The 27,142-nt window shown below is 43.8% G+C and overlaps 1 protein-coding gene across 4 annotated transcripts in view; it reads right to left on the bottom strand.

Moving 5' to 3' along the window:
- The window catches only part of sorbs2b (sorbin and SH3 domain containing 2b), an 81,704-nt gene that overhangs the window by 40,037 nt on the left and 14,525 nt on the right, over positions 1–27,142 (bottom strand). For 2 of the 4 annotated variants that reach the window (XM_064973386.1, XM_064973384.1), the window contains 6 exons: positions 17,839–17,894; positions 15,479–15,505; positions 15,160–15,284; positions 8,163–8,558; positions 7,045–7,186; positions 6,095–6,264 (listed from right to left, as the gene is read on the bottom strand). In XM_064973386.1, the coding sequence (XP_064829458.1) occupies positions 6,095–6,264; positions 7,045–7,186; positions 8,163–8,558; positions 15,160–15,284; positions 15,479–15,505; positions 17,839–17,848 (870 nt within the window). In that variant the 5' untranslated portion in view covers positions 17,849–17,894. Of the gene's footprint in view, positions 1–6,094; positions 6,265–7,044; positions 7,187–8,162; positions 8,559–12,848; positions 13,641–15,159; positions 15,285–15,478; positions 15,506–17,838; positions 17,895–27,142 lie in introns of those variants that run through there. The other 2 variants (XM_064973387.1, XM_064973383.1) reach the window with 2 other exon arrangements.

The raw sequence follows: 27,142 nt of genomic DNA, 5'->3' as shown, positions 1-27,142 counted from the left end.
CCACAAGCTGACAGAGAAGTCCTTATGGATTATGAATAGATAACAAGCTATAAGCCCAAAGCATTAAGCTCCCTCTTGGTAGTCTAGTCTAATTTAGCAGAAAAATACACCCTACATCATGACAATGCAGAAATACGCATACAAATAAATACAGTATACAGGGTTCATACAGACAGTGGCAAGTACTTTTTCAAGTACTGATGTATATTTTCAAGGACAATCAATTTGCTATAGTTCCTATTATGCAATTGTTTCTAGTCGCCACCAGATGGCAGTATATCGTCACAACCTCATGAAAAAAAACAACTACTTACTATTCATCCCCACCTCACAAGTTCTACTCAATAATACGTGTTTCACTACTTATTTACTACATACATGAGTGGTAAGTCAGGACCGATGATGTTGACTGATTTCTTTATAATAACTGTAACTCAGTAAATCTTGGAAATTGTTGTATGTTTTTGTTCAGAGTAAATAATAATATTAAATTGTCTTTACAATGAAAGTGTCTTCATATTTCACAAAATTTTAGGTCCCACAGGCTGTCCCAACACATAATGACATGAATTCCGACAGAGTAAAAGGCCCTTAGTTGATTCTAAAATGTTGTATTCTATACCCATTTGAAGAGAAACAAGTTATTAATGTGTTTGATAAGATTAAAGACTCTCTCAGGGGACCCTATTTACATTTTAGGGGATCCCACATCAGTCTCGGACCCCAAGTCTGGGAACCATTGTACTACTAACTTCTCAATGCTTCCTCTCTCTGTCTATCTCCTTTGCCTCTTTCATTGCAAACTGACTCACCACTGTCTGTCTCACTACTCTATAAAGAAAAGGTATTTTGTTAAGAGAACTCTTTTGATTATAGCTAGATTAATTTCAGTCAACTGCTCCTGCTCAGGTCTGCTGAGGTCAGATTCCGTGCAACGTTAGCTTCTAACGTCATCCTTCTAGCCACTTAGTTATAGCTAGCTACCTGGCTAATGACCAGAGCCCTTGCGCAATCTAGCTAGCTGAACATCTGACTGTCATATCAGTGACTATTTACCAGTTGTACACTCATTCTCCGAGAGTCAGGGGGGGGGGTTGTTTGGAGGACACGGCAGAAGTCGAGGGATGTTAAATTAATTCCCATTGTCAGTGGCGTCTCGCTACTTTCCACTATAGGTCTGGATTGAGGTAGTTCGTTTCACCTCTCGGTCTATGTCGTGTGCGGAGTTTCCCATTGGACAGAGTGGCGAATGAATGCACTGCTAACAAGGCAAATCCGGGGGAGCAGGCGAACATAATGAGCATACATGAATCATTCATGATTCCACTCGTTCGCAGAGGTAGGCGCAATTAGAACTCAGATCAATAAGCCTTCTGAGTGTTGATCAACTATTAGAACTCAGATCAAGAAGCCTTCTGAGCATTGATCAACTATTAGAACTCAGATCAATAAGCCTTCTGAGTGTTGATCAACTATTAGAACTCAGATCAAGAAGCCTTCTGAGCATTGATCAACTATTAGAACTCAGATCAAGAAGCCTTCTGAGCATTGATCAACGATTAGAACTCAGATCAAGAAGCCTTCTGAGCATTGATCAACTATTAGAACTCAGATCAAGAAACCTTCTGAGTGTTGATCAACGATTAGAACTCAGATCAAGAAGCCTTCTGAGCATTGATCAACTATTAGAACTCAGATTGAGAAGCCTTCTGAGTGTTGATCAACTATTAGAACTCAGATCAAGAAGCCTTCTGAGCGTTGATCAACTATTAGAACTCAGATCAAGAAGCCTTCTGAGTGTTGATCAACTTTTAGAACTCAGATCAAGAAGCCTTCTGAGTGTTGATCAACTATTAGAACTCAGATCAAGAAGCCTTCTGAGCATTGATCAACTATTAGAACTCAGATCAAGAAGCCTTCTGAGCATTGATCAACTATTAGAACTCAGATCAAGAAGCCTTCTGAGCGTTGATCAACTATTAGAACTCAGATCAAGAAGCCTTCTGAGCGTTGATCAACTATTAGAACTCAGATCAAGAAGCCTTCTGAGTGTTGATCAACTATTAGAACTCAGATTGAGAAGCCTTCTGAGCATTGATCAACTATTAGAACTCAGATCAAGAAGCCTTCTGAGTGTTGATCAACAATTAGAACTCAGATCAAGAAGCCTTCTGAGTGTTGATCAACAATTAGAACTCAGATCAAGAAGCCTTCTGAGTGTTGATCAACTATTAGAACTCAGATTGAGAAGCCTTCTGAGCATTGATCAACTATTAGAACTCAGATCAAGAAGCCTTCTGAGTGTTGATCAACTATTAGAACTCAGATCAAGAAGCCTTCTGAGCATTGATCAACGATTAGAACTCAGATCAAGAAGCCTTCTGAGTGTTGATCAACTATTAGAACTCAGATCAAGAAGCCTTCTGAGTGTTGATCAACGATTAGAACTCAGATCAAGAAGCCTTCTGAGTGTTGATCAACTATTAGAACTCAGATCAAGAAGCCTTCTGAGTGTTGATCAACTATTAGAACTCAGATTGAGAAGCCTTCTGAGCGTTGATCAACTAGTAGAACTCAGATCAAGAAGCCTTCTGAGTGTTGATCAACTATTAGAACTCAGATCAAGAAGCCTTCTGAGTGTTGATCAACTATTAGAACTCAGATCAAGAAGCCATCTGAGTGTTGATCAACTATTAGTACTCAGATCAAGAAGCCTTCTGAGTGTTGATCAACGATTAGAACTCAGATTGAGAAGCCTTCTGAGTGTTGATCAACTAGTAGAACTCAGATTGAGAAGCCTTCTGAGTGTTGATCAACTATTAGAACTCAGATCAAGAAGCCTTCTGAGTGTTGATCAACTATTAGAACTCAGATTGAGAAGCCTTCTGAGCGTTGATCAACGATTAGAACTCATATCAAGAAGCCTTCTGAGCGTTGATCAACTATTAGAACTCAGATTGAGAAGCCTTCTGAGCGTTGATCAACGATTAGAACTCAGATTGAGTAGCCTTCTGAGCTTTGAGCAATAATAATAATAATAAGTGAAATAATGATAATTAACTAAATAAAAAGGTGCGTAAAGGCTATTTCACAAATAAAAAGGTGTGTTTATCCTCCACTACATCCCAGGCTGGGTCTGGCAAAAGCCATTCATAAACATCAATATCTTGCCAGGCAGGCTTGTATTTACATTTGCCTAGCATTTTAGCTATCGATTTAACGTTTGGTGGCACCTAATCAGTCAGTTCTGTACCTGCATGGGCTGAGTGGCAGTGTGGGTGGAATGAGCGAGCTCCCCTGGCAAACACAGCACAAAATGAGGAAATAAAACTCTGTAGTCTGCCTGGAAATGTATTCGCAGGACCAATACATTTTTGTAATGTTTTTCATATTAAAATATTTGATCATTTTCTGTTCTCCTCTCATTTTAATTCAAGTACTTTTCAAGTATCAACTTGAGAAAATGTCTGATTTTCAAGGTATTCCAGTACTTGGATTTCAGAGTGCCAATTTCAAGTACTTTAAGCACCTCAAGGACCTTGTGAATCCTGGTATGAAATAGAGGTAAGCCCTATGCTCCACTGTAGTAGCAGTATACTCTGTGTGTCCCAAATGACACAATATTCCCTATATACCCTATTCCATGTATACCCTATTACCCTATTCACTATATAGCCTATTCCCTATATGGTCTATTCCCTATATAGCCTATTCCCGATATAGTCTATTACCTATATAGCCTATTCCCTATATATCCTATTCCCTATATATACTATTCCCCATTTAGCCTATTCCCTATATATCATATTCCCAATATATCCTATTCCCTATTTATCCTATACCCTATATAACCTATTCCCTATATAACCTATTCCCAATATATCCTATTCCCTATATAGCATATTCCCTATTTAGCCTATACAGTGGGGCAAAAAAAGTATTTAGTCAGCCACCAGTTGTGCAAGTTCTCCCACTTAAAAAGATGAGAGAGGCCTGTAATTTTCATTATAGGTACACTTCAACTATGACAGACAAAATGAGAAAAAAAAATCCAGAAAATCACATTGTAGGATTTTTTATGAATTTATTTGCAAATTATGGTGGAAAATAAGTATTTGGTCAATAACAAAAGTTTATCTCAATACTGTTATATACCCTTTTGTTGGCAATGACAGAGGTCAAACGTTTTCTGTAAGTCTTCACAAGGTTTTCACACACTGTTGCGGGTATTTTGGCCCATTCCTCCATGCAGATATCCTCTAGAGCAGTGATGTTTTGGGGCTGTTGCTGGGCAACACGGACTTTCAACTCCCTCCAAACATTTTCTATGGGGTTGAGATCTGGAGACTGGGTTGGCCACTCCAGGACCTTGAAATGTTTCTTATGAAGCCCCTCCTTCGTTGCCCGGGCGGTGTGTTTGGGATCATTGTCATGCTGAAAGACCCAGCCATGTTTCATCTTCAATGCCCTTGCTGATTTAAGAAGGTTTTCTCTTAAATTCATTCTTTCCTTTACACGGATCAGTCGTCCTGGTCCCTTTGCAGAAAAACAGCCCCAAAGCATGATGTTTCCACCTCCATGCTTCACAGAAGGTATGGTGTTCTTTGGATGCAACTCAGCATTCTTTGTCCTCCAATCACGACGAGTTGAGTTTTTACCAAAAAGTTCTATTTTGGTTTCATCTGACCATATGACATTCTCCCAATCTTCTTCTGGATCATCCAAATGCTCTCTAGCAAACTTCAGACGGGCCTGGACATGTACTGGCTTAAGCAGGGGGACACGTCTGGCACTGCAGGATTTGAGTCCCCGGCGGCGTAGTGTGTAACTGATGGTAGGCTTTGTTACTTTGGTCCCAGCTCTCTGCAGGTCATTCACTAGGTCCCCCCGTGTGGTTCTGGGATTTTTGCTCACCGTTCTTGTGATCATTTTGACCCCACGGGGTGAGATCTTGCGTGGAGCCCCAGATCGAGGGAGATTATCAGTGGTCTTGTATGTCTTCCATTTCCTAATAATTGCTCCCACAGTTGATTTCTTCAAACCAAGATGCTTACCTATTGCAGATTCAGTCTTCCCAGCCTGGTGCAGGTCTACAATTTTGTTTCTGGTGTCCTTTGACAGCTCTTTGGTCTTGGCCATAGTGGAGTTTGGAGTGTGACTTTTTGAGGTTGTGGACAGGTGTCTTTTATAATGATAACAAGTTCAAACAGGTAGGTGCCATTAATACAGGTAACGAGTGGAGGACAGAGGAGCCTCTTAAAGAAGAAGTTACAGGTCTGTGAGAGCCAGAAATCTTGCTTGTTTGTAGGTGACCAAATACTTATTTTCCACCATAATTCATTAAAAATCCTACAATGTGATTTTCTTTGATTTTTTTTCTCATTTTGTCTGTCATGGTTGAAGTGTACCTATGATGAAAGTTACAGGCCTACATATCCTATTCCCTATATAGACAATTCCCCATTTAACATATTCCCTACATAGCCTATTCCCTATTTAGCCTATTCCCTATATATCCTATTCCCTATATAGCCTATTCCATATATATCCTATATAGCCTATTCCTGACATAGCCTATTACCTATATAGCCTATTCCCTATATAGCCTATTCCCTATATATCATATTCCCTATATATCATATTCCCTATATAGCCTATTCCCTATATAGCCTATTCCCTATATATCCTATTCCCTATATATCCTATTTCCTATATAGCCTATTCCCTATATAGCCTATTCCCTATATAGACTATTCCCCATTTAACATATTCCCTATATAGCCTATTCCCTATGTAGGCTATATAGGGAAGGGGCGGCAGGGTACCCTAGTAGTTAGAGCGTTGGACTAGTACCCGGAAGGTTGCAAGTTCAAACCCCAGAGCTGACAAGGTACAAATCTGTTGTTCTGCCCCTGAACAGGCAGTCAACCCACCGTTCCTAGGCCGTCATTGAAAATAAGAATTTGTTCTTAAATGACTTGCCTAGTTAAATAAAGGTAAAATAAATAAATAAAAATATATTATATATCCTATTCCCTATATATCCTATTCTCTATAAAGGGTTCCATTTGGGACACATTCTTTGTCAACTCACCGTTCTGATGGCGATGGGGATGCCAGACTCATTCACAGGGCCGATGCCTGCGTGGTGAGGGGCTTTCCCCCCCTCGCCTCCCATTGGGGCTCCTGGTACCTCCTGGTACCCCTCTGCTGGGGTGGCGGGGGGAGGGCAGCTCATACGGGGGCTGCCTGGGGAGCGGACCTCTGCCAGACAGGAGAAATGGGTAAGGAGAGAGAAGGTGAGGAGGAGGGAGGAATGGGAGAGAAGAGACAAACCATGCCTACTGTACCCTATTGCAGACCAGGTCATCTCACAGACAGACAGACTGTCCCAGAGAGTACACACTGATGAGTAAAGGTAAACCAACAACTCTCTGGTAAAGATAAACCTCCTCTCCACACACACAGAGGAAACCATATCATATTTCTTCACTATTTCCTATCACTATAGGTTCTAGAAACATGCTGAACTAGTTCCTTCCCAGGAGACTATAATAGTGAAGAGAAAGAAAGATAGGACAAAAACAAGAGAGAGCCTGGTCTCAGCCACTCTAATCCCCTCCCTCAGATTAGAGCTTTAATCTGCGTCACTTGGCCACTGGGATTTCAGAGATCACTGGACGCAGACGAGGGAGCACACACCACCTCTCTTCTCTCTTCCCCCTCGCTCTCTACCTCACACTAGACACTCCAGCTAGCGTCGGGCTGTGATTCTACTCTCGTTAGAGCTCTATTAGTGCATGGGAGCGCTAGCAGGACTGACACACTCAGTTAGCAATGGGAGTGAGTGAGAGGCTGTAAATTTACTAGCGCCTGCACAGGCTACACTCTGCTGCACTGCCGACTGAAGCTCTTTTGCCAAGGGGCAAATGACCTTGGAGAGTTGTGTGTGTATGTGTGTCTGTGTGTGTCTAAGTCAATCACTGATTTACAGCAGGTTTCAAGACGGGAAGTAAACTGATAGAGCTATCAAGCAGTAGTCACCTGTACTCCTGGCATGTGTTAAGAGGCCAAGGCTGGGGCTGAGTGAGGGAGGAGGGGGGTAGGACATGGGGGAGAAGGGCCTCTGGAGGTGACTGTAGTAGCTGCCCGTGATCCCGCCATTCCCATTCACTGCCATGTAGTTCTGAAAGACACAGAGATAGCGAGACAGAGAGAAGAGCGAGAGAGAGCGAGAGAGACAGAGAGAAAGAGATAGAGACAGAGAGACAGAGAGAGAGAGAGAGAGAGCGAGAGAGACAGAGAGAGAGACAGAGAGAGAGCGAGAGAGACAGAGAGACAGAGAGAGAGACAGAGAGACAGAGAGAGAGAGAGAGAGAGAGAGAGAGAGAGAATGAATATACAATAGAATTGTCACCAGTAGCTTAGTAAACAGACAAAGAAAGAAAGAAAGGAATGAAGAGACTGAAATTCATCGCCGTTTAAGAAGTCAGGGACAGAGAATCTGTCATGGACAAACAGTGTTTGGTTATCTGTCATATTGATTAGAAAAAAGAAAGCATTAAAAATGCTTCCAACACTGTAAAGGGACAATAGAATAACCAGCCACAAACATGGAATTGACAAGGTTTTCAGAAGGGAAGCTGGGTTGGGTTAAAACACAAGCTCTGGATTGATTAAAAGGAACAAGGCTGGTGTAACCATGGTTTAGTTACACTGTAGTTGACTTGTTTTCCACCTACTGTAACTGTTGGGTAAGGTAAAATAAGGGAAGATGTAACATAATGGGGCATAATAAAAACATGATATGAACCCATAATGTCTGGCACATTCAGATTGTGTTAAAACTTTTAACAATTATAGTAAGTCGAGAGAACCTGTGGAACTAATGTCATTAGTCGTTAACCTGAGAGAGCATTAAGCACAGTAACACAAAACAGAGGAGCTGTTAAGCTGCTGTTTAGGATGGAGATGCACAACAGTTCACATCAGGTGAAGAGGGGAGAGAAAATCAACCAATCAACCCAAGAGGATGGAGTCTGGTTAGTGTCTCAGGACTAAACTCAGGCCCATTTCAGAAGAAAGATTTGAAACAGTCAGGGAGGAAAGGTTGCAGGGAGAGGGGTGAGCTCAGGTCAGGTAGATAGCAGGTGAATAGTTACATTAGCGACGGCGGTGGTGTAGGTAGTGGCAGTGAGCGCAGTGTCGTCGGTGGTGGCCGACATCTGGCTGAGGGTGGGCGAGGGCGTTTGAGAACTCCTGTCGGTGGCACACAGCAGGGCACAGTGCTGCAGCTCTTCCTCCAGAACGGCAGTGGACAAATCACTGTAGGAGCAGCTGAGGACCGAGCTGGCCCTGCTCTGGCTGGGCTCGGGGGTGGAGGGGCCCTGGGGGGGCAGGGAGTGGGTCCGGGGACCCACCGGGACTGGTGGGGGGTGGCTGGGGGACTTTGAGGGGTCAGATGAGAGACGGATATGAAAGGGCCTGTTTAGGGGGGGCTGGTAGGCTGGCAGTGTCGGTTCAGGAGATGTCTTTCTGTGTGGGGGTCTCGGAGAGACCTGAAGTTAGAGATGAACGTGGAGAAAAGACTTTAGAGTGAAACATAGTACACACACTGCAGTGACGGCTCTTAGAGTGAAACATAGTACACACACTGCAGTGACGGCTCTTAGAGTGAAACATAGTACACTCACTGCAGTGACGGCTCTTAGAGAAAAAACATAGTACACACACTGCAGTGACGGCTCTTAGAGTGAAACATAGCACACACACTGCAGTGACGGCTCTTAGAGTGAAACATAGTACACACACTGCAGTGACGGCTCTTAGAGTGAAACATAGCACACACACTGCAGTGACGGCTCTTAGAGTGAAACATAGTACACACACTGCAGTGACGGCTCTTAGAGTGAAACATAGTACACACACTGCAGTGACGGCTCTTAGAGTGAAACATAGTACACACACTGCAGTGACGGCTCTTAGAGTGAAACATAGCACACACACTGCAGTGACGGCTCTTAGAGAAAAAACATAGCACACACACTGCAGTGACGGCTCTTAGAGAAAAAACATAGTACACACACTGCAGTGACGGCTCTTAGAATGAAACATAGCACACACACTGCAGTGACGGCTCTTAGAGTGAAACATAGCACGCACACTGCAGTGACGGCTCTTAGAGTGAAACATAGTACACACACTGCAGTGACGGCTCTTAGAGTGAAACATAGCACACACACTGCAGTGACGGCTCTTAGAGAAAAAACATAGTACACACACTGCAGTGACGGCTCTTAGAGTGAAACATAGCACACACACTGCAGTGACGGCTCTTAGAGTGAAACATAGTACACACACTGCAGTGACGGCTCTTAGAGTGAAACATAGCACGCACACTGCAGTGACGGCTCTTAGAGTGAAACATAGTACACACACTGCAGTGACGGCTCTTAGAGTGAAACATAGCACACACACTGCAGTGACGGCTCTTAGAGAAAAAACATAGAACACACACTGCAGTGACGGCTCTTAGAGTGAAACATAGCACACACACTGCAGTGACGGCTCTTAGAGTGAAACATAGCACACACACTGCAGTGACGGCTCTTAGAGTGAAACATAGCACACACACTGCAGTGACGGCTCTTAGAGTGAAACATAGTACACACACTGCAGTGACGGCTCTTAGAGTGAAACATAGCACACACACTGCAGTGACGGCTCTTAGAGTGAAACATAGCACACACACTGCAGTGACGTAGAAGAGGTTATGTTTAAGTAAAGCCAGGTGGAGCTCTGGTTCCTGAGAGAGATAGGAGATAGGAGGTGAAGAGAGAAGAGGTTATGTTTAAGTAAAGCCAGGTGGAGCTCTGGTTCCTGAGAGAGATAGGAGGTGAAGAGAGAAGAGGTTATGTTTAAGTAAAGCCAGGTGGAGCTCTGGTTCCTGAGAGAGATAGGAGATAGGAGGTGAAGAGAGAAGAGGTTATGTTTAAGTAAAGCCAGGTGGAGCTCTGGTTCCTGAGAGAGATAGGAGGTGAAGAGAGAAGAGGTTATGTTTAAGTAAAGCCAGGTGTAGCTCTGGTTCCTGAGAGAGATAGGAGGTGAAGAGAGAAGAGGTTATGTTTAAGTAAAGCCAGGTGGAGCTCTGGTTCCTGAGAGAGATAGGAGATAGGAGGTGAAGAGAGAAGAGGTTATGTTTAAGTAAAGCCAGGTGTAGCTCTGGTTCCTGAGAGAGATAGGAGATGAGAGAAGAGGTTATGTTTAAGTAAAGCCAGGTGGAGCTCTGGTTCCTGAGAGAGATAGGAGATAGGAGGTGAAAGAGAAGAGGTTATGTTTAAGTAAAGCCAGGTGTAGCTCTGGTTCCTGAGAGAGATAGGAGATAGGAGGTGAAGAGAGAAGAGGTTATGTTTAAGTAAAGCCAGGTGGAGCTCTGGTTCCTGAGAGAGATAGGAGATAGGAGGTGAAGAGAGAAGAGGTTATGTTTAAGTAAAGCCAGGTGGAGCTCTGGTTCCTGAGAGAGATAGGAGGTGAAGAGAGAAGAGGTTATGTTTAAGTAAAGCCAGGTGGAGCTCTGGTTCCTGAGAGAGATAGGAGATAGGAGGTGAAGAGAGAAGAGGTTATGTTTAAGTAAAGCCAGGTGGAGCTCTGGTTCCTGAGAGAGATAGGAGATAGGAGGTGAAGAGAGAAGAGGTTATGTTTAAGTAAAGCCAGGTGGAGCTCTGGTTCCTGAGAGATATAGGAGGTGAAAGAGAAGAGGTTATGTTTAAGTAAAGCCAGGTGGAGCTCTGGTTCCTGAGAGAGATAGGAGGTGAAGAAGAAGAGGTTATGTTTAAGTAAAGCCAGGTGGAGCTCTGGTTCCTGAGAGAGATAGGAGATAGGAGGTGAAGAGAGAAGAGGTTATGTTTAAGTAAAGCCAGGTGGAGCTCTGGTTCCTGAGAGAGATAGGAGATAGGAGGTGAAGAGAAACAGGTTATGTTTAAGTAAAGCCAGGTGGAGCTCTGGTTCCTGAGAGAGATAGGAGATAGGAGGTGAAGAGAGAAGAGGTTATGTTTAAGTAAAGCCAGGTGGAGCTCTGGTTCCTGAGAGAGATAGGAGATAGGAGGTGAAGAGAGAAGAGGTTATGTTTAAGTAAAGCCAGGTGTAGCTCTGGTTCCTGAGAGAGATAGGAGGTGAAGAGAGAAGAGGTTATGTTTCAGTAAAGCCAGGTGGAGCTCTGGTTCCTGAGAGAGATAGGAGATAGGAGGTGAAGAGAGAAGAGGTTATGTTTCAGTAAAGCCAGGTGTAGCTCTGGTTCCTGAGAGAGATAGGAGATAGGAGGTGAAGAGAGAAGAGGTTATGTTTAAGTAAAGCCAGGTGTAGCTCTGGTTCCTGAGAGAGATAGGAGGTGAGAGAAGAGGTTATGTTTAAGTAAAGCCAGGTGGAGCTCTGGTTCCTGAGAGATAGGAGATAGGAGGTGAAGAGAGAAGAGGTTATGTTTAAGTAAAGCCAGGTGGTGCTCTGGTTCCTGAGAGAGATAGGAGATAGGAGGTGAAGAGAGAAGAGGTTATGTTTAAGTAAAGCCAGGTGTAGCTCTGGTTCCTGAGAGAGATAGGAGGTGAAGAGAGAAGAGGTTATGTTTAAGTAAAGCCAGGTGGAGCTCTGGTTCCTGAGAGAGATAGGAGATAGGAGGTGAAGAGAGAAGAGGTTAGCAAAGCCAGGTGGAGCTCTGGTTCCTGAGAGAGATAGGAGGTGAAGAGAGAAGAGGTTATGTTTAAGTAAAGCCAGGTGGAGCTCTGGTTCCTGAGAGAGATAGGAGATAGGAGGTGAAGAGAGAAGAGGTTATGTTTAAGTAAAGCCAGGTGGAGCTCTGGTTCCTGAGAGAGATAGGAGGTGAAGAGAGAAGAGGTTATGTTTAAGTAAAGCCAGGTGGAGCTCTGGTTCCTGAGAGAGATAGGAGATAGGAGGTGAAGAGAGAAGAGGTTATGTTTAAGTAAAGCCAGGTGTAGCTCTGGTTCCTGAGAGAGATAGGAGATAGGAGGTGAAGAGAGAAGAGGTTATGTTTAAGTAAAGCCAGGTGTAGCTCTGGTTCCTGAGAGAGATAGGAGGTGAAGAGAGAAGAGGTTATGTTTAAGTAAAGCCAGGTGTAGCTCTGGTTCCTGAGAGAGATAGGAGGTGAAGAGAGAAGAGGTTATGTTTAAGTAAAGCCAGGTGTAGCTCTGGTTCCTGAGAGAGATAGGAGATGAAGAGAGAAGAGGTTATGTTTAAGTAAAGCCAGGTGGAGCTCTGGTTCCTGAGAGAGATAGGAGATAGGAGGTGAAGAGAGAAGAGGTTATGTTTAAGTAAAGCCAGGTGGAGCTCTGGTTCCTGAGAGAGGAAGGAAAGGTGCTGCATCCTAGTTAGTTTGAGTTCAAATCTAATGTTGGGGAACCGATCCAGTTGTAATAACAACAATACAACTCATTTGGTTTCCTACAAAACCCTTTGCTGCAGACATATAATAATGCTGCATTAATACAAGGACGAGGTCTCAGACACAGACATGCAAATCATTTCTTTGCAATTTCCTAAGGCTTTATCATAAATAAATCCATAGTTTTCAAAGGCGCTATTGCATCAGGTCTAATTACCATAATCACTATGAAATTGCAAACTCGCTAACGAGCTATTGAAACCTCCGTGTGCTCCAGGGCAGACATGATAAACTACTTGTCAGACACAAAAATACGTGCAGTGCTGGAGAAACTAGCTAGTATGAACTACTGACTGGTGAAGGGTGTCTGCTACTGGTACTTTGCATGGTTGTGAGTGAGAGAGCATTAGAGGAAAATGGGATGGTTCAGTCAGTAAAAACTAGAAAAGGTTTATACCACTTGTCGGCCTGCAGGGGGAAAGAGCAGGAGAGCCATCCCTGTGTCCTGGGGTCCTGTCCACGGGGGCTCTGAGGGGAGGGTGTACTGGCAGAGCAGGGGCACTGTGACCACCAGTGGAGTGGGTGGGGTGATGCGGATAGACAGCGAGGAGGTGTGTCTCTCTCTCTGGGGGAGGGGTGGCTTGTCTTTAAGGACAGGCTCATGGTGGGGGTATGTACCAGGGGTGTGAGGGCTCTCGGTAACTTGCAACGGGGTTAGTCTTGGGGAGACCATGCCGGATCCCTGTGGTTGACTGTAGACAGATTGGGAGGAGCTACTGGTGCTTGGTACAGTTAACCTGGTGTTGGGGTTGAGAGAGGTGTTCTCTGGGCAGTGTGAATAGGAGGACATGGTTCCTGAGGAGTGGGACCGGTGCCTAAGGACCAGTGAGCTAGAGGAACATTCACCAGGGCCAGGCAGAGGAGGGCAGTAGGATGAGGGGGAACTGCCAACAGGGCTCAGGTGAGAGCTATGACTGGGAGGAGGTGGGGCCTTACTCAGCCAAGGCATTCCAAAACATTCACAGAAGAGAGACAAACAACAACATACAAATACATTATTAAAGGCATTGTAATGTCTTCTGTTGAGACAAATAATACCTCTACTGTGGCTATCAGTGTTTCTATAAAGAGAAAGCTTTTTCTCAGCAATCTGAGTCAGAATGTTTTTCATGGCAGCAAACCTTCTCTCTAACCTTAACAGGTTGGGTGGTTATGCAGTGCATTTGCCCTTAAATGTCAACAAGTAGTCCATTTGAAAGAGTGGTTTTGTAAACAAAAACAAGCTCAGTTTAGCAGCGAAGACTGGCCTTGACCAGCTAAAAGCACCAGGCAGTACAGAATACACAACAGCTTCCAGATAAAACAGAACCTTTTATCAAGGGCCCCTCAGAGCCTTTCTGATGCCTCTGTAGATAATTCAAGCTCAGCAATGGAAAAATAATATCAGTACTGACAAAAACCAGTACAACACACAAGAAAAATACTATCAAGGAGATCAATGAATGACGTCAGCTATTGAGTTAAACCATTAATTAACCAGGGATCCATCCCAAATGGCACCCTATTCCCAATAAAGTGCACTACTATTCCCTATACACTGCACTACTATTCCAAATACAGTGCACTACTATTCCCCATACAGTGCACTACTATTCCCTATACACTGCACTACTATTCCAAATACAGTGCACTACTATTCCCCATACAGTGCACTACTATTCCCAATACAGTGCAATACTATTCCATATACAGTGCACTACTATTCCAAATACAGTGCACTACTATTCCCCATACAGTGCACTACTATTCCCAATACAGTGCCCTACTATTCCCCATACAGTGCACTACTATTCCCAATACAGTGCAATACTATTCCATATACAGTGCACTACTATTCCATATACAGTGCACTACTATTCCCAATAGAGTGCACTACTATTCCCCATACAGTGCACTGCTATTCCATATACAGTGCCCTACTATTCCATATACAGTGCCCTACTCTTCCCAATAAAGTGCACTACTATTCCCCATACAGTGCCCTACTCTTCCCAATAAAGTGCACTACTATTCCCTATACACTGCACTACTATTCCATATACAGTGCCCTACTATTCCATATACAGTGCCCTACTATTCCCCATATAGTGCACTACTATTGCCAATACAGTGCACTACTATTCCCCATACAGTGCGCTACTATTCCCCATACAGTGCACTACTATTCCCAATACAGTGCAATACTATTCCATATACAGTGCACTACTATTCCCCATACAGTGCACTACTATTCCCAATAGAGTGCACTACTATTCCCCATACAGTGCACTGCTATTCCATATACAGTGCCCTACTCTTCCCAATAAAGTGCACTACTATTCCCCATACAGTGCCCTACTCTTCCCAATAAAGTGCACTACTATTCCCTATACACTGCACTACTATTCCATATACAGTGCATTACTATTCTCTATACAGTGCACTACTATTCCCTATACAGTGCACTACTATTCCCTATACAGTGCACTACTATTCCCTATACAGTGCACTACTATTCCCTATACAGTTCGTTACTAGAGTAGTGCACTATAGGTAGGGTGCTATTTCAAACGCAGTCCGGAGCCCAGGGGCGTTTCCATTTCCATTTCCTGTTGAAGGAAAAGGCCAGGCAGGGACAGGAGACAGGAGACATGAAACAGGAGACAGCCGTGCTGGGAGGGAAACAACTGCGGTGTAAACAAACACTGAACGCCAGCCACAAGACTCACTGGTGTGGGAGACCTCTTGTCCTGTAGATTGGGCCTGACGCTCCTGAAGCCTTTGGCGGCCAGGGAGGAAGTGGTGACGTCGCCGTTCCTCAGGCTCTCCGTGGCGCTGTATGACTGCCACACATCTAACAGCGAATCACAGAACAAAGAGCATGTGAGTGTCCGCTTCCCTACCGCCCTGTGCCTTTTCCTGCTTTTTGTAGCCATGGTAACTGGACCAATATTAGTTACTTGATCCTGCCTTAGCTCTATCCTGAGGATTTCACAAATCAAGTCAAGTCATGACAAATCATTAAATAATGAATAATGGAGTCCTTACCTGAATCTGACAGATGAGACTCATTACCTAGATGGAAGAAATAAAAAAAGAAGGTATTTCATGTTTGTGATGGAACTGATTAAATAATTTGAGTAATATATCTTCCTCAAGGCAGGAATGAATTAAAACATGCCAAGAAAAACATCAAATATGATGACTGATATAACTTCACCTAGCCTCATGTATAACAAGCTAGAGAATGAACACATCCACTTAAAGCCCCATGGATCAGAGAGTAGAGGGTGATGAAGAAGCTGATATGGAGGGTGATGAAGAAGGGACACAGAAATGACAGAGATCAAAGCAGCAGCACTCATAACAGAAAGCAAGTCCTAACAGCACCGTGAATAGAAACGGTCTGTTTAGCCAGATCCTAAACTCTTCACCTAACACTGTGGTACCTTGCCGTCCATGGAATGATCAAACAATGGCTCTATGTTTGGGTAAGGTCACAGGTCAAAAAGAGGTCATGCTCAAGAGGAAACTAGGCTGAGAATAAGTACACAATCGTTACCATGGTACTGGCACAACTATGTTCAAAAGTTGAAGAGACATTGTCTGTAATCAACATGACTGCTGCTTGAGCCAGTGAGAGAGAGAGAGAGAGACAGAGAGTGAGAGACAGAGACAGAGAGTGAGAGACAGAGAGACAGAGAGAGAGACAGAGAGAGAGAGAGAGAGAGAGAGAGACAAACAAAGAGAGAGAGACAGAGAGAGAGGATGAAAGACCTGTGAGATGAAGGATGGAAAGGCTGTGAAGTTTGACGAGAGGAAGACATCCCAGATGGGCAGGAATATTGAATTTGGAATGTGGGCATTTTCAAATGGAATTATTATTTTAGAATTAATGAGTAGGTGTCCAAACTTTTGACTGGTACTGTACATACATAGACACAGACACAAGTCCTTCTCCCCAACAAAGACAGAGACAAGCCCTCCCCCAACAAAGACATAGACACAAGCCCCCCACCCAACAAAGACAGACACAAGCCACCCACCCAACAAAGACAGCCACAAGCCCTCCCCCCAACAAAGACATAGACACAAGCCCCCCACTCAACAAAGACAGACACAAGCCACCCACCCTCCCCCACCAACAAAGCACATTAATTAAAATACATCCTCATGGCAAAATGATGTTAATCTGAAAAAGATTAAAGCATATAAAGAAGATTAACCCAAATCATGCCTGATCCCAATAACATTAAATAAAGCATTCTGTCACATAACGCAATGAAAAATGTAATTTGAATTTTGGTACTGAATATACGGACATAAAATAGGATCCATTTCTTTTGTAGATTTGTTGGGCTGATAATAGGAAACATATCCTGCATCATTTAGAGCAGCTCTCGCAGAAAACACATCGGAAAACACATCGGAAAACACAGCAGAAAACACAGCAGAAAACACAGTAGAAAACACAGCAGAAAACACAGCAGAAAACACAGTAGAAAACACAGCAGAAAACACAGCAGAAAACACAGTAGAAAACACAGCAGAAAACACAGTAGAAAACACATCAGAAAACACAGTAGAAAACACAGCAGAAAACACAGTAGAAAACACAGTAGAAAACACAGCAGAAAACACAGTAGAAACACAGCAGAAAACACAGTAGAAAACACAGCAGAAAACACATCAGAAAACACATCAGAAAACACATCAGAAAACACATCAGAAAGCGTAGCGTTGTGGTGCATAGTTCAGGCCTGTCTCTCACGGTGGGAGTGACTGCATACACAATGCATAGATCTGAGGATTGTCCCATAAGAAGCTATGTAGGCTCTAATACATCATCATTTTAATGGCTTTGAAAAGTCATATGCCAGCTTTTAATAAGAGGAATGCGAGGAAATCCCAAATAATCAAATCACATGCAACTGAGAAAATAGCTTTTATCCCAAATGCCAACATTGACAATGCCTTGCAATAAGAAGAGGCAGAATTATGATTTCCTCATGACTCATACTAAAAGCATCCTAGCTAGGGCCTGCCGCTTACAGGAAGAGCTGCCTGGCTTGGACGTAGACATGGGTAAACAATCAGTTACTTTAAATAGGGGGTTGTAATTCATTGCATATCTGGGGTGTGGAATACCCAGTTCTTTTGTAAGCCACTGAGCTTCCTTTAACATCTGGAAGAAAAGTCAAGCCCACAAATGAGACTAACAAACAGGCCTGGTTTACCAGAGAGCCATGAGATAAAGCCCAGTCACTTGCAGCTCTGTCGGACAAAGGCCCAGAGAGAGGACCGGTTTGTGTGGCTGTTTTGAATAAAGAAAAGGCTGAATGATTGAATGATATTCAAAGAGACCCGAGGAAGAAGAGCGATAAAACTGTCCACTGGCAGATACACACCTGTATTCATGTTGAAGGTCTCTCGTCGCGGCAACGCTTCAAACGTTCACACTATCCTGTAAAAACAGAAAGACAACTCTTTTGTTTCACCCTTAACAGATTAAAGGCACACTGTGGTATCTGAGGCTGACTGTTCAACAGATCCTATTCTATTCCGTATGAAATTGTGTTGTTCTGGTATTTACAAAACAAAGTCTCGGTATACACTATGCATTTGACATTGCCTGTGTCAGCACTGCAGTAGTATTAGCAACACAGCGCAATGTAGGCTGTCCCCAAAGTAGTATATTTGTCACTGGAGCAGCCAGCTTGGCAGGAAGATCTACCTGAACATCAGCATGATTCACAAATGGCACCCTATTCCCCATTTAGTGCACTCCTTTTGACCAGGGTGCCATTTAGGATTCCGAGGCAGGTAGACTGTGAAAGGCGATAAATGAACCGAGTTCTACCACAGAAACACGCAGTCATGGCAGACAGTACATGTATCATGGCAGACAGACAGTACAGTCTGCCTTCTGTTGGCCACATGCCTGACATACACATGTTTCTGCTGACACACACTGGAGGGGACAGCTGTGGACAGAAACAGAAGCACCTGCTCCATCTTTGTATTAAAACTGTGAACTATTGACTGATTTTTCCTCATGATTAGCGCAAAGCGATTTTTGTGATCATTTTGTTTCTAAATGCACAGTTATAGACGATGCATGATGGAATAATGAGGAATGATGCATCACATGTAGTTCTCCTATCAATTTCCATGGCGATGCAGCGGCAGACGCCTGCAGCACCAGTGGAAGCTTATTGATCAATTCAGAACACTCCTATTGACAAGCAGCTAAATATACCAACAGTACCAATCAATGCTAGAAATGCCTTACAACAAGACAAACATGCAACGTGATCAGCTGAACATCTAAAGTCATGTTCCCAGTCGTAGATCTAAACCAGAGAAGGGGGGGAGTTACTTAATATGGCGTCCTAATAAAAAAGGAGGATCCTAAAGTCAGACCCCAAATAAATCTTCACACATCTCCTCTCTCAAAGCCAGTCATCAGAGGGTTCTGTTTCTCAAAGACACAAATGTAGCAGGGATTAAACAGGGGTTGTAAAGGCCTGCCAGCGATAAATGAAGCACAGATGATGATATTATATTTCAAGGGAGCAGACTCATGGCGACACAGCTGCTGGAGGGAGAGGCAAAGGGGAGGGAGAGTCCCAGGGCTGGACACACCAACCAGCCAGCCTGATCAGGGCTGGACCCACATACCAACACCAACCAGCCAGCCTGATCAGGGCTGGACCCACATACCAACACCAACCAGCCAGCCTGATCAGGGCTGGACCCACATACCAACACCAACCAGCCAGCCTGATCAGGACTGGACCCACACACTAGCCAGCCAGCCTGATCAGGGCTGGACCCACATACCAACCAGCCAGCCTGATCAGGGCTGGACCTACATACCAACCAGCCAGCCTGATCAGGGCTGGACCCACATACCAACACCAACTAGGCAGCCTGAGAAACCCTAGAGGCTAGAGCAGTCAGCTAACCAGACAGCCAGCCAGAAAGTCAGGACACACAGGACACCCTCTGGATGGTATGCTATAGCCTGGAGGTGAGGCAGTAGATGGTATGCTATAGCCTGGAGGTGAGGCAGTAGATGGTATGCTATAGCCTGGAGGTGAGGCAGTCGATGGTACAGTATAGACTGGAGGTGAGGCAGTAGATGGTACAGTATAGAATGGAGGTGAGGCAGTAGATGGTACAGTATAGACTGGAGGTGAGGCAGTAGATGGTATGCTATAGCCTGGAGGTGAGGCAGTCGATGGTACAGTATAGACTGGAGGTGAGGCAGTAGATGGTACAGTATAGACTGGAGGTGAGGCAGTAGATGGTACAGTATAGACTGGAGGTGAGGCAGTCGATGGTACAGTATAGACTGGAGGTGAGGCAGTAGATGGTACAGTATAGACTGGAGGTGAGGCAGTAGATGGTATGCTATAGCCTGGAGGTGAGGCAGTCGATGGTACAGTATAGACTGGAGGTGAGGCAGTAGATGGTATGCTATAGCCTGGAGGTGAGGCAGTCGATGGTACAGTATAGACTGGAGGTGAGGCAGTAGATGGTATGCTATAGCCTGGAGGTGAGGCAGTCGATGGTACAGTATAGACTGGAGGTGAGGCAGTAGATGGTATGGTATAGCCTGGAGGTGAGGAAGTAGATGGTACGGTATAGACTGGAGGTGAGGAAGTAGATGGTACGGTATAGCCTGGAAGTGAGGCAGTAGATGGTAAGGTATAGACTGGAGGTGAGGAAGTAGATGGTACGGTATAGACTGGAGGTGAGGAAGTAGATGGTACGGTATATACTGGAGGTGAGGAAGTAGATGGTACGGTATAGCCTGGAAGTGAGGCAGTAGATGGTATGGTATAGACTGGAGGTGAGGAAGTAGATGGTACGGTATAGACTGGAGGTGAGGAAGTAGATGGTACGATATAGACTGGAGGTGAGGCAGTAGAGGGTGTGGCAGTGGGAGTGTCTCTGATATTGTCTGCAAGAGTTATAGCAAGTTTCCTCATACTATCCATTTAATTATCCTACTCCAGGAGGCAATCTTAGGAAGCAGAGCCAGGACCCAGATGGCTGAGTAGAGGCAAATGTCATTACTTACGTTAATGAGGACTGACTGGGGATACAGCTCATAAACACACAGGAACATCCTGACCTGGCTGACTCAGTGCAGAGTATCACGGGTGTGCAGACAGAGAGTTCCCTTTGATATTCAATTAGTACAGCGCCTCTAACTATTAAATCATGAGTTCTTACATCTCCCAGACAGTAGTAGAGAAGCACTGTACTGTACCACAATACAGCATAATACGATATTTAAATGCAAGCCCTTCCACCTCTTACTTCTCAACTAGTACAACTTGCATAGAAAATATCTGTAAGGTTCATTCTTTAAATGTGGACTGCATTCCCACCCAACATTTTTTCAAATGAGTTAAATCTAAGAAGGTGATGAATGATGATCATTTTAGCCCCTAGCCTATAACATAATGTGTGTTTTACATTTGTGGCGGTGGTGGTGGCGACGGCCATCTTGGTGACTCGGCTGTTCCTTGTTTGATGCCCATTTATAGTCCTCTTTTGGGCAACTCATGGTGGGCTTGGCCAGCCACAGAGACAGGAATCGTCTCACACGATGTTAAGTCACACTCTTGCCTGGCAAACCCATGAAACCTATGCCTGGCACCTCAATGACAAGGAGCAATGGAGACAAGACAGGGACCCAATGTTCCAACCACAGAACTAGTATGATTAGAATGATGAGATTGGTTCTATTTCTATGGTTCCCACATGGTATTCAGTCAACATACTACGATCTCCACAGGCATGACAATGAGGAGTTTCAGGAGGGGATTGTTCTGCGCTTGCCGGAAAAAGGCTTCAAATGTATATACAGTAATATGTCTGTAGGAAGTTGGTTACCAGCCATGAACAACTAACATTTCATTGCCCTAATAGAGATGAGAATTTCAGACATCCATAAAATGGTACATAGATTGATAGCTACTTACTAGAGTATATGGCTGTTTAAGTAATATCCCGTCCTAATCAGTGGCGGTCGGTGCTGTTTCAGATGAGGGAGGACGATGCATTGTCTTATGTGCAGGGCCTTATTTCTATTACAGCATATTGGATGACTGTCATTCATATGTCATTCACCCAGTTTAAACACTGATAGGTTCAGGCTACTACATGATACTAGAATGTTCCCTATACCCATCATGAGGTTGCTACAACCTAGCCTATGAATACAGCGTAGGTGAAAGACAGTGTCACATGGACAGACAGTGGCACATTCAATACTGCCTTGAACACTTTTGCCTGCATCAAGCTGACCTATGTGTAGTCATTAGTCCAACAGTTGCAAACGAGAGTTTCTATTGGACAAATTCAGGTATGCTAATCCCCATTTTGTTCCATTTGCTTCCGTTCACACGCAAACAGTTTACTTTCATAGCCACATACAAACAGCTCGTTGAATTCCTTCTCGCATCCACTCGCTCTCCTCCTCTCACCCCTTCCCTTCGCCTGTGGACTATCTGTTTTCCAAGCGAAAACTTCATATCATAACTGCTAGCTCACCATATTATCTAAAGTAACATCGTAGTCAACATACACTATATATACAAAGGTATGTAGACACCCCTTCAAATTACTGGATCTGGCTATTTCAGCCACACTTGTTGCTGACAGGTGTATAAAATCGAGCATACGGCCATGCAATCTCCATAGACAAATCTCCATGGCACCGTCACAGGATAACACCTTTCCAACAAGTCAGTTTGCCAAACTTCTGCCTTGCTAGAGCATCCCCGGTCAACGGGAAGTGCTGTTATTGTGAAGTGGAATCGCCTAGGGGCAACAGCGGCTCAGCCACGAAGTGGTAGGCCACACAAGCTCACAGAGCGGGACCGATCTGTCCTCAATTGCAACACTCACTACCGAGTTCCAAACTGCCTCTGGAAGCAACATTAGTCCAAGAACTGTTTGTCGGGAGCTTCATGAAATGGGTTTCCATGGCCGAGCAGCTGCACAGATGACTAAGATCACCATGCACAATGCCAAGCATCGGCTGGAGTGGTGTAAAGCTCGCTGCCATTGGACTCTGGAACAGTGAAAAGCGTTCTCTGGAGTGATGAATCACGTTTCACCATCTAGCAGTCTGACAGACAAATCTGGGTTTGGCGGATGCCAGGAGAATGCTGCCTGCCCCAATGCATAGTGCCAACTGTAAAGTTTGGTAGAGGATGAATAATTGTCTGGGGACGTTTTTCATGGTTCGGGCTAGGCCCCTTAGTTCCAGTGAAGGAAATCTTAAAGCTACAGCATACAATGACATTCTAGACAATTCTGTGCTTCTAACTTTGTGGCAACAATTTGGGGAAGGCCCTTTCCTGTTTTAACATGACAATGCCCCTGTGCATAAAGCGAGGTACATACAGAAATGGTTTGTCGAGATTGGTGTGGAAGAATTTGAATGGCCAGGACAGAGCACTGAACTTAACCCCACCGAACACCTTTGTTTACATCCCTGTTAGTGAGCATTTTTCCTTTGCCAGGGTAATCCATCCACCTGACAGGTGTGGTATCTCAAGAAGCTGATTAAATAGCATGAACATTACACAGTTGCACCTTGTGCTGCGGACCATAAAAGGACATCCTAAAATGTGCTGTTTGGTCACACAACACCATGTCTCAAGTTGAGGGAGCGTGCAATTGCCATGCTAACTCCAGGAATGCCCACCAGAGCTGTTGCCAGAGAATTACATTTTCCTTTCTCCACCGTCATTTTATAGAATTTGGCGGTATCTCCAACCGGCCTCGCGGCCGCTGACCACCTGTATCCACTCCATTCCAGGAACTCCACATCAGACTTCTTCACCAGTGGGATCGTCTGAGACCGACCACACGGACAGCTGATGAAACTGTGGGTTTGCACAACCGAAGAATTTCTGCACAAACTGTCAGAAACCATTTCAGGGAAGCTCATCTGCGTGCTCGTCATCCTCACCAGGGTCTTGACTGCAGTTTGGCATTGTATCCGACTTGTATCCAGGCAAATGCTCACCTTCGATAGCCACTGGCACGCTGGAGAAGTGTGCTCTTCACGGATGAGTCCCGGTTTCAACTGTACTGGGCAGATGGCAGACAGTGAGTATGGCATCTTATGGGCGAGCGGTTTGCTGATGTCAACTTTGTGAACAGAGTGCCCCATGGTGGCAGTGGGGTTATGGTATGGGCAGGCATAAGCTACGGACAACAAACACAATTGCATTTTATTTATGGCAATTTGAATGCACAGAAATACCGTGATGAGATCCTGAGGCCCATTGTCTGGTGATTTGTACATAATTCCTGGAAGCTGAAAATGTCCCAGTTCTTCCATGGCCTGCATACTCACCAGACATTTCACCCATTGAGCGTGTTTGGGATGCTCTGGATCAACATAAACAACAGCGTGTTCCATTTCCCAACAATATCCAGCAACTTCGCACAGCCATTGAAGAGGAGTGAGACAACATTCCGCTGGCCACAATCAACAGCCTGATCAACTCTATGAGAAGGAGATTGGCATGAGGCAAATTGTGGTCACATATGAAGCTGACTAGTTTTCTGATCCACGTATCTGTGTCCAAATATGCAAATCTGTATTCCCAGTCATGTGAAATCCATAAATTAGAGCCTCATTTATTTATTTAAATTGACTGATATCCTTATATGAACTGTAACTCAGTAAAATATTTTAAATTGTTGCATGTTGCGTTTCTATTTTTGTTCCATGTATATACAGCAGTATAACAACCTGCACTTCACCTGTCCTTCAGAGGTCAGAGCCAGGCTGCCCCACACTGTGGATGTGTCCCAAATGGCTCCCTATTCCCTTGATAGGGCTCTGGTCAAAAGTAGTGCACTTTTGGGAATAGGGTGCCATTTGGGACCGACCTAGAGAAACAGGCTCTTTTACAGATGCATCTAGCTGGTTCAAAGCACATATTAACATGGCTACAAATCACATCAAATACTGTCACTTGGTGTGATTGGAATAGGCAACATAACAAAACCATAATAATATAAAAGTAGCCTATTATGCACAATACACAAAAACTGCTATCAAAGAATTACACATTACGAACCTGTTGATGTAAAAGTGTAAACGGATTGCCTTGTTTGATGATGTTGTTTGTTACTCGATAAAATACCTGTCTAGTCTAAATCATGTGCAGTTGGAGAGTTGGAAGAAGTGCAGACAGACTATGATGGTTTTCAACCAACTAAAACCTATCTTGGTCTTCTACAAGCTTCTCTCCCAGCTAAAATCACACAGCATCTGAGCAACAGCAGGACTGAGAGAAGAGACTTCTCTCTGTACAGAAAATACAGAAAGCTTGGGAGAAAAGGCATCCACAATCTCTGCTTCCCTACTGAATTAGATTCAGGCTATTTATGTAGAGTATATTTGTGAGCAAAGAATGTGAACACAAACAAGTCTTAAGTGACCTAAAAATGGATTTCTGGATCTGGATCCACAATCACATTAAGTGAAGGACAGGCCAGTTTAAGTGTTGTTCAGCTGCTTTTGATTCATTCTGGAGGACAGTACACAGGGCATTTCTGGGGATTACATGTTAAGAACCAGAGATAATTCACTTAATTGCTATGTTTTGGTACTCCGTGTCATTATAAGAACATGTGTTGTTGGGAAAGAGAAAAGACTACAGTGAATTGTGAGCTAGTAAGATGACAGTTTGCGGCACCACTCCAAGTGTGTACCTGTGAGAGGGAGAGGAGGATGGAGCTTACGCCTATCTTACACCAACCTCTGTTACAACCATTTCAAATGGGATCATTCCTTGCCACATTATCTATCTACAGTAGGTAAAGGTACAAAAAGGATCATGAGGAACCCAGAACAAGAGATAATTGTGCATTTTCAGAACCCTGTCATTGCAAGCCACGAGGGGTAACTGTTAAAGTCCTGCACTGCTCTATCTGGGCAGGCACTGGCATAATGCATTCCTTAAAAAGTCAAAGGCTTGTTCAAGATGGATCCTCAAGGAGAATGCACTAGCTCCAATTGGCTGTTTCCCAGCTTGACAGATTTTCAACATACACTCTCACTCACAGCCATGTCAATAGCTCTCTATACTCTACACAGCCATGTCAATAGCTCTATATTCTACACAGACATGTCAATAGCTCTCTATACTCTACACAGCCATGTCAATAGCTCTCTATACTCTACACAGCCATGTCAATAGCTCTCTATACTCTACACAGCCATGTCAATAGCTCTCTATACTCTACACAGCCATGTCAATAGCTCTCTATATTCTACACAGATATGTCAATAGCTCTATATTCTACACAGATATGTCAATAGCTCTCTATACTCTACACAGATATGTCAATAGCTCTCTATATTCTACACAGATATGTCAATAGCTCTATATTCTACACAGATATGTCAATAGCTCTCTATACTCTACACAGCCATGTCAATAGCTCTCTATACTCTACACAGCCATGTCAATAGCTCTATATTCTACACAGATATGTCAATAGCTCTATATTCTACACAGATATGTCAATAGCTCTCTATACTCTACACAGCCATGTCAATAGCTCTCTATACTCTACACAGATATGTCAATAGCTCTCTATACTCTACACAGCCATGTCAATAGCTCTCTATATTCTACACAGATATGTCAATAGCTCTCTATATTCTACACAGATATGTCAATAGCTCTCTATATTCTACACAGATATGTCAATAGCTCTCTATATTCTACACAGATATGTCAATAGCTCTCTATACTCTACACAGATATGTCAATAGCTCTCTATACTCTACACAGCCATGTCAATAGCTCTCTATATTCTACACAGATATGTCAATAGCTCTCTATATTCTACACAGATATGTCAATAGCTCTCTATACTCTACACAGCCATGTCAATAGCTCTCTATATTCTACACAGATATGTCAATAGCTCTCTATACTCTACACAGATATGTCAATAGCTCTATATTCTAACACTCCTAAATGTACAACACCGGTACACATGCTGTAAGTGGACATAAATGAAAAGGACACTCCTGAACCAGAAACAGCAAACAAGCCCACAATCACACAGGCGGGCCAACTGAACTTAAATAACCCCAACCTAAACCCCCAAACAAGGAACAGGTGAACCCAATTAGACCAAACTAAACGAAAAGGGGAAAAAGGATCGGTGGCAGCTAGTAAACCGGTGACGAAGACCGCTGAGAGCCACCTGAACGGGAAGGCGAGCCACCTTCGGTGATAGTTGTGACACATGTCAATAGCTCTATATTCTACACAGCCATGTCAACAGCTCTATATTCTACACAGCCATGTCAATAGCTCTATATTCTACACAGCCATGTCAACAGCTCTATATTCTACACAGCCATGTCAATAGCTCTATATTCTACACAGCCATGTCAACAGCTCTATATTCTACACAGCCATGTCAACAGCTCTATATTCTACACAGCCATGTCAATAGCTCTATATTCTACATACACTCTCATTCAAAGCCATGTCAATAGCTTTATATTCTTCACAGCCATGTCAACAGCTCTATATTCTACACAGCCATATCAACAGCTCTATATTCTACACAGCCATATCAACAGCTCTATATTGTACACAGCCATGTCAACAGCTCTATATTCTACATAGCCATATCAACAGC

The sequence above is a fragment of the Oncorhynchus masou genome, chromosome 9, assembly GCF_036934945.1.
Source record: "Oncorhynchus masou masou isolate Uvic2021 chromosome 9, UVic_Omas_1.1, whole genome shotgun sequence".
Classification (NCBI taxonomy): Eukaryota; Metazoa; Chordata; class Actinopteri; order Salmoniformes; family Salmonidae; genus Oncorhynchus; species Oncorhynchus masou.
The sequence above is the reverse complement of the archived record's forward strand: the minus strand, read 5'-3'. Positions and strand labels throughout refer to the sequence as shown.